The sequence below is a fragment of the Choristoneura fumiferana genome, chromosome 13 (genome assembly GCF_025370935.1).
Source record: "Choristoneura fumiferana chromosome 13, NRCan_CFum_1, whole genome shotgun sequence".
Taxonomy (NCBI): domain Eukaryota; kingdom Metazoa; phylum Arthropoda; class Insecta; order Lepidoptera; family Tortricidae; genus Choristoneura; species Choristoneura fumiferana.
The window spans coordinates 9,507,019-9,520,771 of record NC_133484.1 but is presented as its reverse complement, the minus strand read 5'-3'; the positions used below and the strand labels follow the sequence as shown (position 1 = coordinate 9,520,771).

The following is a 13,753-nucleotide window of genomic DNA, read 5'->3' as shown; positions in this document are numbered from 1 at the left end:
GTTTGCTCCCTTTTATAGAATTCTGCATCCTGTTGGAATTTTGCAAAATTCGTCTTTGTTCTTTGTTTACATTATAAAACCCTAAAAAATAACAAATTCAAAATATTTAGATTCATGGGTTCCGGTTGGGCGCTGATAAGTCAGTCATTCAGTCAAGACTTTTCTTTTCATATATTAAGATTTGGTATTTTCAATGCAGTGACGGACCACTACAAGGGTTCTACGTTGGCGCTGAAAGGACTCCAGCGGACAGATATGGGCTCGTACCTTTGTATTGCGGCCAACACCGTACCACCAACGAAGAGCCGCCGCTATGAGGTGTCTGTGCTTTGTAAGTACCATATTATCATGATATGACCAATTTCCATAGTTTTATGTTTCACTAGTCTCTTTTATATTTATTTTTAAATTGATTAAAAAAAAGTGAAATATTTTATGTGATGTGATGTTTGTTACCTCAGATCAGAACATTGTCATTAATGAACTGATTTGGAATTTATTTTTTTAGAAATAGGTAATTATAATCTTTCCGTTTGGCTCCATTTAAACTTGAAGAAAAAACACCATTTTTCGAAGTCTGTTCGTAGGGTTCCATATGTATCTCAGAAGGAAAAAACGGTTTATTCGTCTGTCAAGACAGAAAGACTTGAAACTATCAAGCTGAAATTACAATACAATAAATACAATACAAATATTTTTATTGCACACAACAAATCAGTATTTTTTTTTCAATTTATATCAAATACTCAAATCTGCTAGCTACTCTTAGGAGCAGCGGAAACATCAAACTTCACCAACGTATTCAAAAGATACTCTCATTAAAAATGGCGTTTTCATTGAAATTCGCTCGGGCTAAAGATGCACAGCAAGCACGCGTTTTCCAAAGGTGCAACCAAGCTAGATTGATTCTTCCCTCCCCGAAAACCCCCACATAGCGCAATCGAAAGCCAAACCAAACCGAAAATATCATCACAGCCGTTTCGCTGTAATTGCTAGTTTAAAGGCTATTTACTATTACGTTGCAAGATGATCCGGGTCCAGTATTATAGAAAATGTGTTTTTTATACAGTCAAACCCAGTGTGGAAGTCGAAAACCCAGTGGTGATGCAGGCTGCCGATAAGCAAGTGACTCTGCAGTGCCTCGTGGAGGCCTCACCCAAATCCCTTAACACTTGGCAGCGGGGAAAGTCGCCACTAGGTAAATATCCTTCTATTATTTACAGACATTTGTGGATAGGCAAGCGCAGTGTAGGACGTCCACCAACGAGATGGATGGATGATCTAGTTAAAGCCGCGGGTTCACGATGGATGCAGGCCGCTTTCAACTGAAACAACTGCAGGTATATATCGGCCTGTATCTGACAGTGGACGTCATGCGGTTGATATGATGTTGATGATACGTAAGATGCTATTACAAACTTAGTTAGATGCAGATTGACCTAAAAAAAGCGTGATAGGTATCTAAGAACGAATTACGTAAGTACCTACAATAATTGAAATAAGGCCACTGTTACACATGCTCGTTAGTAGCAAGAGAGCATGCTACTATCGAGCAAAGGCTACCTACGAGCCCCAATGCAAAAGAATTCGTCTAGTCATACATTTTGAAGCCTATCTAAATAGAATATCAATTTGTTGTTTTACAGAAGTCCATTAGCTATAAACAATTTATATTGTATAATACTCCATCAAAACGACGTTAATTGGGCACTAAGAAAATAATCACTATTTTAAAATTATAAATATTCTGGATCAGTTCGTCTAGTTCTTATTTGATGCAAAATAGTTCGTCTACGGCTAGCGTTAACTATTTGTTAAGTTTTTATATAGCAAAATAAATATGGTTCAAATTAAAAATCTATATTATTTGACAGTAAAGATGTAACATGGCATAACAAGACATGTTCCAAGTAAGTATTCGTTAGTTTTATTAATTATTTTGATCAATATGGGTCATGAAAAACCCATTGCTGAAAAAATGCGAAAACTTAAAATTTCTGGTAGTACCTAATAGTGGAAAATTCATTTACCAAATCACCAAAGACTTACACCTGAATAGGTCTACTATCCAGTCAATCACTCAGAATTATGGAAAGAATGGCACAGCTTCTTTATTGAAGAGACCGGGCCGCCCTCGTATTAAGAGTGCAGCTAAAAATAGGGTCTTGAAGAAAATTATGAAGAAAAACCGTCATGCCCAGGCAGCAAAACTTCTAGTGAAGTGGCGTGATATGATTAAGAAAGATGTATCGGTCGACACCTGCAAAAGAGTTCTGAATAGAATGGGTTATGATTTTTATACAGCTAAAGAAAACCCATTACTCACAGCAGTACAGAAAAAAATATATTGAAATTCGCTCTCGATCACTTAAACTGGACTGCTGATCAGTGGCGGCAAATAATATGACGTGACGAATCCAAATTTGATATAATTATCGGTCATGAACGGAAAAAAATCATTCGAACTAAAGACGAAGTATTTCATACAACTTGAATTAAGACAAAGATGAAGTTTCCTGGCTCGGTAATGATTTGGGATTGCATGTCAGCACAAGGTGTGGGTCGCCTGCATTTTGTAGGAGGGACTGTTAATGAGATGAAATACCAAAACATGTTGGAAACGAGTCTACCATCCATTTCGAATTTGAAACATCAAAATGCTTTCACTTTTTAACAAGATGGTGCTTCTTGTCTCACAGCAAAGGCGACGATGGCCTGGCTTAGCTCTAAAACAATCCCTACGATGGAGTAGCGACGGCAATTCGACGGAACAGTTCAGACTTGTGTGGTGGAAAATGAAGAAAAAGTGACTCAAGTTTCTATCAAGATCAAAAGCCGATTTAAAAGAGAAAATTTTGCCAGTTTGGGTTTCAACAACTCCAGAAGAATGTGAAGAATTGATAGCTACTATGCCGCTGAGAATTAAGGCAGTTTTGGTAGTAAAGAAGATTCAACTAAGTGGTAGACGAACTATTTTGCGGGACTTACTACGGTAGCCGAACTTTTATGCGTGGACATCAGTGGAAGAATTATTTTTATAATAATAAAATAAGTGTTTTTTTAATTATTTAATACTGTATTGGAAATAAAGATTATAAAGTAATAATGTACCTAGTATTTTTTATTAGACTCTTAAGCTAGTATTACTAATCTATATTTCAATTTTAAACAAACGTTACTTTCAGTTTTACTAGTAGACGAACTCTTTTGCATTGGGGCTCGTAGTAGCATGTGTGAACAGGACATGCTACTATCGAGCATGCTTATTAGTGGTATGCTCGAGACGGGAGTGGAAGGGAGAAAGGTAAAAAACAAGTGTGAACGTTTTTGCTTCAGTCCATGAGCATGCTCATTAGTAAGCATGCTGATTAATGGCATGCTCATAAGCATTCTTATAAGCATGCTAGTAACGAGCATGTGTAACAGTGCCTTTAAACTTGATATTTATCCCATTAAGAATACTATTTAATAAAAATATTTACCTCGCCCTGAAACGTCAAAGACAATCAATATGTGTAGCTATGGTTTATCGATGGATATTTATTGGTGAAATAGAAGCACTATAAATAATGTAAAAAAAAATGGTTCAAAATTGCAACATAGCAAACATTCATTTTAGCTACAGTACAGCACGTGTTGTTCATTTAAAATCAAGTAATTCAACTTCAAAGGGAGCATTTTTGCAACAGTCCTTTCCAGTTCCAGTCTCCAGTTAGTTGCTATTTAATGTGAAACGAGAAACTTTAACAAAAAACGTGGAATTCGTGCTGCAGTGTTGACCCCCGCTCTACAAAAGTTTCTCTAGTAAAATGTATGAAGCATTCATGAACATGAATATCTACACATTTGAAAATGTATTAAACGGGAAAACTACTTATGGATAATACTGTCCCATCAAAAACATTACCTGTAAAAAGCCGCAAGTCTCGCAACGCAACGAAATTCTTATATTGCTAAAAAGGTTTGAGATGCAATGTTATACCAAGTTGGTTATTTTTGTCAGTACCGGCGGGAGAACTCGATTTTCACCTACTTGCTTATTTTAAAACCGTGGAAATATACAGTTTATAGTTCTCAAATAAAGAATTAACCGAATTATTTTTTAAACACCTAAATAACTTGGCCAACGCAAGGCTACATAATAACATAAGGATAGTCGTCAACGTTAGCTATTGAAAGTAATTCTAATAGAAGGTAACGCTTGCCCAGCCTTGCAGTTTGAGCGATACACATAATACGAGTATGAGTGGGTAAAGCGTTGAGTGCGATGGCCAAGTCATTATGTGTTTAAAAAATAATTTGGTTAACTCTTTATAAATTGTTAACTAACGGACAATACAATATCCCATCACAAACATAAAAAACATGCAAGTCTCGCAACGCAGCCCTTATACTCCAAAAAAGTTTCGAGATGAAATGTTACCTAGTTAGTTATTTTAGCCAGTACCGGGGGTGTCCATAGAACTTGATTTCCACCGACTTATTTATTTTAAAACCGTAGAGGAACACATTTTATAATTCTCAAATAATAAGTACGTCAAATTAACTCCAGATTACTAAGCTGATTAGGTTTGATGCTTCACCATTAACCTATCCTTGGGAACGTGTTATAATGACCGGATCAATATTAAACATCTTCATTTTGTAATACACATGGCCAACGGATGGCTACATAATGATAATAATATATTTTAAATTATCCTAATTGAGCATAAATAGCGCTAGCCATGCAGTTTGAGCAATAGGTGCATATACGAGTACAGTCAACGTCATAAATAAGTGATCACTTTTGTACCTTGTCATTTTAACGTCATGTTTGAAAAGCCATACGAAATTGTGTACCGAGTGAAAGCGACGAGGTACAAAAGTGATCACTTATACCGGGTGTGGCCTGTAATACGAGCAAAAAAATAAAACATAGATCGTACTCGTCAAACTGAACAACATTAGTTCAGCGATTTTTAAAAATAAGGGAGTCGTTGGATTTTCCCTTTTTCATACAAATTAAATACTTCAGACCATCCTGGAATACAACTGACATCGCCTGTCACCCTACAAACAACAAGCATTTTGCATTACATTGCTTCTTCGCATAAACTTAAAAGTGTAATAAAAAAAAAATATATTTTTAAAAGTCGCTGAACTTTGTTGTTCAGTTTGACGAGTATAATCTATGTTTTAATTAGTATTGTTATATTACTGTTTTAATTATTATATTACTGTACGAGTAAAGCATTGTGTGCGATTGCCAAGTCTAAGCAAATACATGACTTACTTTAAAAAAACATTCGAAGCGCTAGTATGAAAATCATATACCCTGTATTATCTATTTCATTAGTCGATCTAGTATTCCTCCTTTTTCCTCCTCCTATTTCCTCCTTATTCGTTGCATACCTTAGGTTGTAATATCTATAAAATTCCTGCTGATTTTGTATTGAATTTCTTTAAAAACCGAAAGCATTAATATTTAAGAAAAAAAACTTAAAGTAGGTACCTAAAGATGTACACAGTGGAAGCATTAGCGTCTTAGCGTATTTATTTCAGCTGGTTCATAATTCAACTTAGGAAATTGATATTTTTTTCTAGGTGCCAAGTTAATGAACAGTTCGAAGTACATCATATCGGAAGAGACAATAAATGAGTACGCGTTGAGGATGAACTTAACAATTACACGACTGAAGAAAATTGACTTTGGAGAGTACTCATGCGCAGCCGCTAATGCATATGGCCGCGCCGACGGCGTCGTCACGATGAAAGGTAAATATCTAGGTAATAAATGAACGTTCAATCATGATTTATTTTGTTTGAAATCAGCAGAATTTGTGCTTATTAAAACATATGAGACTAGATTCAGTACTTTTTAGGGTTCCGTACCCAAAGGGTGCCAACGGGACCCTATTACTGAGACTCCGCTGTCTGTCTGTCTGGCTGTCTATCTGTCACAGGGCTCTATTTATTAAGCCGTAAAAGTTAAACACTTAAAATTTTCACAGATTATGTATTACTGTGGCCAGTATAACAAAAAATACTAAAAATAAAATAAAGTTACAAATTAAAGGGGGTTGTCATACAAGAAACGTGTTTTTTCAGCGTTTTTTGGTTGATAGGCGTTATTAGCCGTTGCTAAGGCGACCGAGTCGCCTAGCAACGGCTGGCTATGTCGTTTGAATATTTACCTTTAAGTTTGCGATTTTAATGATGTTTTATAAACGCTTCGATAATATAATATAGTGACTGTCTGATTGTGTGGTTTATTCGTTTTTGTGCAAAATTAATAAAGCAATTTATAAACCACAAACCTCAATGAAGCCAACTTTGATAAAGCGCTCGCCAAATCCACACCATACTAATCACTAAGTTTACCTATTGTTTTTTACACTAAAAATCATACCAAATGTTTAACATTATTTACAAGGTTTATAATACAGTTTAAAATTTATTCACACTAGTCGAGCTTCTTATTATTTTAATATTTTAATATACAAAGTCCGCCGAATTTCTCGGGAATAAACCGCGCTGACAGCCATTTTCTTTTGAGCCGCGCGCGGCGCGGGCAGTGGTTTCAGAAGCAAACAGCCAGAACCAAAGAGGATGAGAATTCAATTTGTTTTTTATTCGAAATACTTGCACAAGTGCTTACATTTTGGTGATATTTTTAGAAGCTTTTCTTTAGCTTGCCCTGTTTGTTTATTTATTTATTTATTTATTGTTTGTTTGGGTCAAATCTTGAAAGCTAAATTTGACCCACTTCCAGAAGTCCGAAGGACTTGAAATTTGGCATACTCATGTAAATTTGGTGACAATACAATAATCTGGTAGTGACATCTTGGGGGTCTTGCCAGGGTCGTCTCTGCAGGAGGGAACTCCTCAATAGTTAAAATTTGGTACAGATATGTAGTTTAGATGACAATGCAAGTCAAGTACAGATATGTAGTTTAGATGAAAATGCAATGGCAAACAGTCAACAAAAAGTACATTCGGCAAAAACAACTTGTATTAAAAATTAAATTTTTAACAAAAACTTATTACAAGCATTATACTTGTTTGCAGTGTAATGTAACTATGTTTGCTCGGGTGGAATCTTTCAACTCAAATTTGAAGTGGATATCTTCAACCGATTGAGCTGAAATTTTACACACATGTATAAATATTATTATGACATGGAGTTGATCTGATGATAAAACTAGCGGGTGACCATAGGAACTCTGTGATAAGCGATACGACCGCATCGAGTTTGGACTTGTTTGATTCGTCTTGACGAGTACTTTATTAACCAGGGGCATAAAGTACAGTCAGCAAAAAAACTTATATCAGAAGAATTTTAAGAAAATCTTTTACTGAACTGTTTACGGAACCCTTCATGTACGAGTCCGACTCGCACTTGACTATTTTTTTAAATCCCTCTACGAGGGGTCAAATTAAAATTTAAAAAATACTTTTGTTTGCTCAACGAAACTAAAGATTTTTTTTAATTAAAAAGTTTTTCGAGTGCGCCGAAAGGTGTGGATTCGTGTAGGAAACGCGGTCTCGAATCTCGTCCGGCGCATCAGCAATTTTTTTTCGGTTTTAAAGAACCGGCAAGTGCACTTGCCGGGCTCGCGCACCGAGAGTTCCGTTAAAATTTGTAGCTATTGTAAATATTTAGTGTTAGCACAGTCCATTTCCTAAGCAAAATGTGATCATTTTAGAAGATTATTGACATAAACAGACAGACATATAGAATATTTTTGGGACTTTATTTTTGGTTGTACTATAAGAGCTATTTTTAGCTCAATATTTCAAGTTTCTAGGACAACCGGAAGTACCGTAAAAGTATGGAAAGCTTGATACCTTCAATTTTTTTCCTTTTGAAATATGGAACCCTTAAAATCTTAAACATGCAAAAAAAAACAAATTAATTTTTCAGTCAAAACTAAGCCAACTTAAACCAGCCTTCTCTTTTATCACCAGAAACGCCGCAACGCACAACAACCACAACAACAACGACAACAACGACGACGACGACTCCAGCGCCGACGACAACGACGCAAGCGACGACGCATGCTCCCAAGCGTCATCACAAGAGCGAGAATGCCATCGTCGACGAATCACGTCACGAAAATAACGCGATTAACACCTACAGCGTTAACGCTTACGCATCTAACAACACGTACAATGAATATGCACAGAGGACCGAACGGAAAAAAATTCGACCCTCTGGCCCTCCCACGCACTATGTAGTTTACAGTGGAACCATTCGCTTAACTAACTCATTCGTGATGCTCGCGGTTCTAATAAAAGTTTCTACATAAATCGCATTTATTTCTACTTAGCAGCATAGTGATAAACATGGCTGTTGAATTTTGTATTTACATTTGAAGTTGTTAGAATGTTTGCCCATTAACATCGTTGTTGTTGATAAGCATTATAGATCAGTTAGAATGCCTTAAGATTGTAAGTCGAGACAATAAAATGTACGAGGTTGGTTCCACCTTCTTGGGGTTTGTTTTTTGTTAGACCTTTGAGTGGGCAATTTTAACATTTATATCATTTAATGACATATCAATTGTCATTACGAGAGATTTTGTACACGATTTAAAGTAATTTTGTAGTATGTTAAACTTTTTATTACCTGAAAAGGTAACTTATGATATTGACAATATAAAAAAGCCTGTAGATATTAATGTTTCAATCCTTATTGAGAATGAAACAAAAACAATAATGAAAAAGTGCTGCACATTGATCATGTTTGTATTGCATAAGTTGTCTTAAATACTAGGCCTATTTTCATAATAATGACAATACGATAATAAAAACAATTATAGCCGTAGTATAAGGATGTATAGAGACCAATACACCTATGTTTAGACCGATGTGTAACTTGCATGTATAGACAATAGCATAGTGGTTAGTCGAAATAAAGTAGTCCATACTTTGTTTTGTACGAACGACTGAACGGACGCAAGGTTCGATCGCACCACTCAAAATATTTTTTGTAATATGATGTAGAATGTAACATAACTAGGTATACGTACGTAAAATATATACTTTAAAAATATTAAGTCATGTTTTAATTTAAAAAATATTCCTGTAATAATGAACATGTTAATTCAATTTATTAGCTAATTTTGTTTTAAACATATGTATAGATTTGGATATTTTTAATTGTAAATTTGAAAAGATAATTGTACGAATTCTTTACTTGCTGTGAAACAAAAACGTCTTAGCTAAAAGTATTTGAAATTAATGTAATAATAAATTTACGTCTTCCGAATAGTGTATTTAAAATAAAGTATTCGGCTCATTCAAATATACATACTTAAGTTAATAAATCGTAGAGATAGAAGTTCCTTTTGGACTTCCTAAAAATTTGTAGAAATAAGTAACAAGAATGAATTTATTGTAGGAATAGTGGGCGTGTACATGCATTTTGATAAGGGTAATATTAGTTAGATGTTAATTTGATATCATTAGACATGCGTGAACAAAAACTACGCTCATATGACACATGCTTACATATTAACATTATATACTGTGTTTATACACTAAAGAGCAATATAATAACGGATCAGATTTTGAAAATATCAAGGAATCCAAACTGTTTTAATTATTATTAATCACGAAGAAATATTTTACTCACATCGTGAATAAATATGTAACTTATACAAACACAACTTAAAAGTGTACCAAAATTTGTTGAGTAAAATAATGGTCAGTCATTTGCTGAGTACCTACCTAGATAATATTGAAATGCATATTATATGGAATTTATATTAAGTAAGCCGATTATCAAAATAATCAAAGGGCTGATACCGTTCAAATACGTTTTATTTCACATTGGCTGTGCGATTTTGTCTGCTTAGAATTTATGTAATTTTCCAGGATAAAACTATCCTATTCTTTTTTAAGGTTTTAAACTATCTCCATGCTAAATTTAATCAAAATTGGTTCAGCGGTTTAAGCGTGAACAGGTTACAGACCATTATAGACTGACAGACAGAGGCCAACTTTCGCATTTATATTAGTATTGATGGATATTTCATATTCCAGATATTGATCTGTCACTAAATGTATAGTCTCGATCGAACCGATATGCTTAATTTTCAAAAGCACTTGGTAGACTTTCGAAATAATATTAAGGGTTTATTTCACCATCCATTGATTAGTGTTAACTGACGGTTAAATTGGATGCCGTCTCTATTTGTTTTGTTCGAATAGACGGAGACGGCATCACATTTAACCGTCAGTTAACACTAATCAATGGATGGTGAAACAGCCCCTAAATTATTTTTTTAATGATTTCGCCAATGTCGATGTTGAAAAAGACACTACCGGTTTTGTAGCTTTAACAATCTACAGTGACAATGACAACAGTGGCACTGCAACAGAGCGGCAATAAATTATGACGTCCCGGCGTCGGTGGCGCTCTGGCGCTGCGCTCGCAAGGCGTTCCATACATTTGCATAGTACATTTATCTACCGCTCTGTCGTGCAAACAATGAAACCGCCTCAAGCTTGAATCGAAAGTCTTACTTTAATCGCAAACATGTTTATTTGTGACAATAATAGTACATTTTATGTTTGTGGACAGTGGCAATAATACTCTAATGCACCTTTGACAATATAATATTAAACTATCCTTAAAATATTCATTGCTTGTAAACTATAACGTAACGATTACTTTTATTATATTAATGACAATAAACTTTGACAATCATTATTGTATTTGTACGTAATATACGAATATCATGTTAAACTAATGACATTATGAATGCAACTCTATTTATCAGTGTTAACTTTAAGATGTTGATATCATTTTATGACATTTTAAAATAAAAATATACCTAATCTAGCTTTGTTCATTCGGAAAACGATAATCCTTCTCTGATGAATACATACTTGCTTGCACGACGATACTTCGAATAGACGACCACCGTATTTAGGCCAATGGATAGCCGTGGCGTGGCCCTGTAACAACACGGTTCCAACCGGGTTGCTAATTTTTCTAATTATACTCCATAACTGTTTCAATGACATCAGCGATGTCACGTATTGCAAGTAACGTCAAGGTTTGCATACAAAATCTTACTCACGTTCGGTTTCTCTCAACACGTTCTTTCTGTACTCGCCGCTTGAGGTAAGTGTATTTTTTTTTGTTCGGGGTTTTCGAATGAAAATGTTCACGTCACGCCACTGGCTAGTGGTCAGTGAAGCAGCAGGGCTACTATGAAACTCGAAACTCGAAGTTCGTGTCGTGCGGTCCCTCTCGCTCTCGTATTAAATAATATAAGTGTCAGAGGGATCGCACGACACTAGACATGGGTAATCTCAACTCCGCGAAGTGATCTGTCTCACTAGATCCAGCTCCGGTGTCGGTACCGAATCCGCTTATTGAATCCGACTCCTTTATTGACTCCGGTTCTTTCGAGCGATTATTAATTTATCTATGGCCGATCCGCCCCGGCTCGGTTCGGTCGGTCGGTGTCGGTACGGTACTGCGGTGCCCCACCCGCTGACTGAACTGAAGTACAGATTCGTGAGAGAGAGAAAGATTCGTTCGTTAGTCCAAGTCCGAGTACCGAACCGAACCACCAACCAAACATAGATAATAAGATCCAAGTCCAAGATCCGATCCGCAGAGCTACTACGAACCGAACCGAACCGAACCGACCAACCAAACATAGATAATAAGATCCAAGTCCAAGATCCGATCCGCAGGGCTACTACGAAACTCCAAAATCGAAGTTAGTGTCGTGCGGTCCCTCTGACACTTATACTATTTAATACGAGAGCGAGAGGGACGGTACGATACGAACTTCGAGTTTCGTAGTAGCCCTGCCGATCCGATCCGAGCCGAGCGAGAGCGAAAGCAAGCGGACGGAGCGAGTCAGTGTGAGTGAGCGTGACGGCGATCACGAGCGAGGCGAGCCGCTCGATCCAGTCGGAGTTAGTAACTCCGGAGTCAATAAGATTTGAAAGATGTCATTAAGGGATTCGGATCCGCTTGAGGATCTGACTCTTTTGAATCTTCAGATCCGGATTTACCCACCTCTACACGACACGAACTTCGAGTTTCGTAGTAGCCCTGCTGACTATGAAGCAAAAGGCTTCGGAGTCAAATCTTCAAAGAGCTCGGGCCGTAGTTCCTATATGGATCCAGTGCGGATTGGGAACTTTCCACAAATCATTGGATTTCTTCGCTGATGTTTCCTGTTTCTTTACGATGTTTTCTTTTACGTAATGGTCATGGTATTTCGTACATAAATTACGAATGACTTGAACTCAGATCTTTTGAACTCAGAGGTTTTTAACCCACGCACGACTATCCAGGCTACCACGGTTACCCACACATATTATGGGCATACCACATATACTTCCGGTTGCATATTTATTATTTACGTATTCATAATTTAGTGCAGGGTTCGATTCCTTGTGAATGTTAAATGCAACTTGACGTTTCGTATGTTTGTTGTGTTCAAGTAATGGAAAAAGAGGCAAACTGTCGTTTTTACGTGATATCAGATGCAAAGACAATAGCTTCAATGAAGTGGAAAGCATTGGCGAATAAGGATGCGGTGCGCTCGTTTTAAAGCGGAGCGGAGACGTCAGTATTTTGATCAAAACTTTAATGGAAGAGGGCATATTAGGCAAAGATCTGCGCAGGGGGCGACACTAGCGCAAACCGCCTTGACAACGTCAGTTCTCTTTAGGTAGGTGCTCGGTAGGTGAGGTATTTTGTCGCCATGACGGATCATGACCAAAGAGTACCTATAGAAATCATGATAAATTAATTAGTAACAAATTAACATGATACTTACCTATTTACTTTACATCGATAGTAACGATAAAGCTATATTTCCAAAAAAATATTGAAATAATATGATATTACGGAATCCAACGGACATTTAAGATACTCAAAAAAACTAACGGTTTATGCTAGTGCTGAACTCTGACGGCAGAAAAGTGCAGTAATATTCCCTATTATGCACGTTTTGCACTTTTGCCTCGGCCCTCTGTGATTTGAGAATGATTTGAGTGATGTGAAGTGGATTAAATTAAAAACTACTAGGGGAGGGGGACGTGCGCGAGGAAGGAAAATAACTTAAAATTTACGCTTAAAATTCGGATAAGTACTTGCCTTTTGTTGCATTATCATCATTACCTCAGCCTATATACATCCCACTGCAGATTGGGAACTTCAAACTTACAATTAAGTTTCTTTGCCGGTGTGTGCTAGCCCTTTACTACGGAGAACAAAATTCGAACTTCGTGTATAGCCGTCCCGCTGAAGCTTATATATTATTTAAAATGAGAGTGAGAGAGACGGTACGATACGAACTTCGATTTCCACGGCTTCTTGCAGTCGATAGTGTCTATTTGTTTAAATCCTCGAAAAGCAGCAATATTACTTCAAAATATCTGTGCTAGACAACGAAATCTCCTACAATCACGCGTGCTTACCATAAACAGTAATAAATATCATGTCGGATATAAAAGTGGCGATTGTATTACGGTCATAAATCATGCAGCTACGGTCGTGGCAGTAGTCATTCACAGGAGATTTCAAGTCAATTATTATTGGGCTAGTAAGAAGCCTTAAGGCCAAAGAGTATTGAAAATACCTTAAAATAACTATCGCGGAACAATTGAAACCAATTGACCAAGTTAAAAGTAGCAAAACTTGTGTTATGGGTAGGTACCTATTACACTTTTTTGGAGCGTAAGAATAAGTCTGGATTTCGAGCGAAGATCTAAAAACGACCTAGAGGTGTCA

The 13,753-nt window shown here is 36.5% G+C and overlaps 1 protein-coding gene across 1 annotated transcript in view; it reads left to right on the top strand.

The window, feature by feature from the left end:
• LOC141434010 (lachesin-like) overlaps positions 1-10,811 on the top strand; it is a 78,809-nt gene extending 67,998 nt beyond the window's left edge. Inside the window, exons 6-9 of the mRNA XM_074096214.1 lie at positions 200-331; positions 1,070-1,198; positions 5,587-5,757; positions 7,951-10,811. Of these exons, the coding sequence (XP_073952315.1) occupies positions 200-331; positions 1,070-1,198; positions 5,587-5,757; positions 7,951-8,291 (773 nt within the window). The 3' untranslated portion in view covers positions 8,292-10,811. The remainder of the gene's footprint in view (positions 1-199; positions 332-1,069; positions 1,199-5,586; positions 5,758-7,950) is intronic.
• Positions 10,812-13,753: the final 2,942 nt, after the last annotated feature.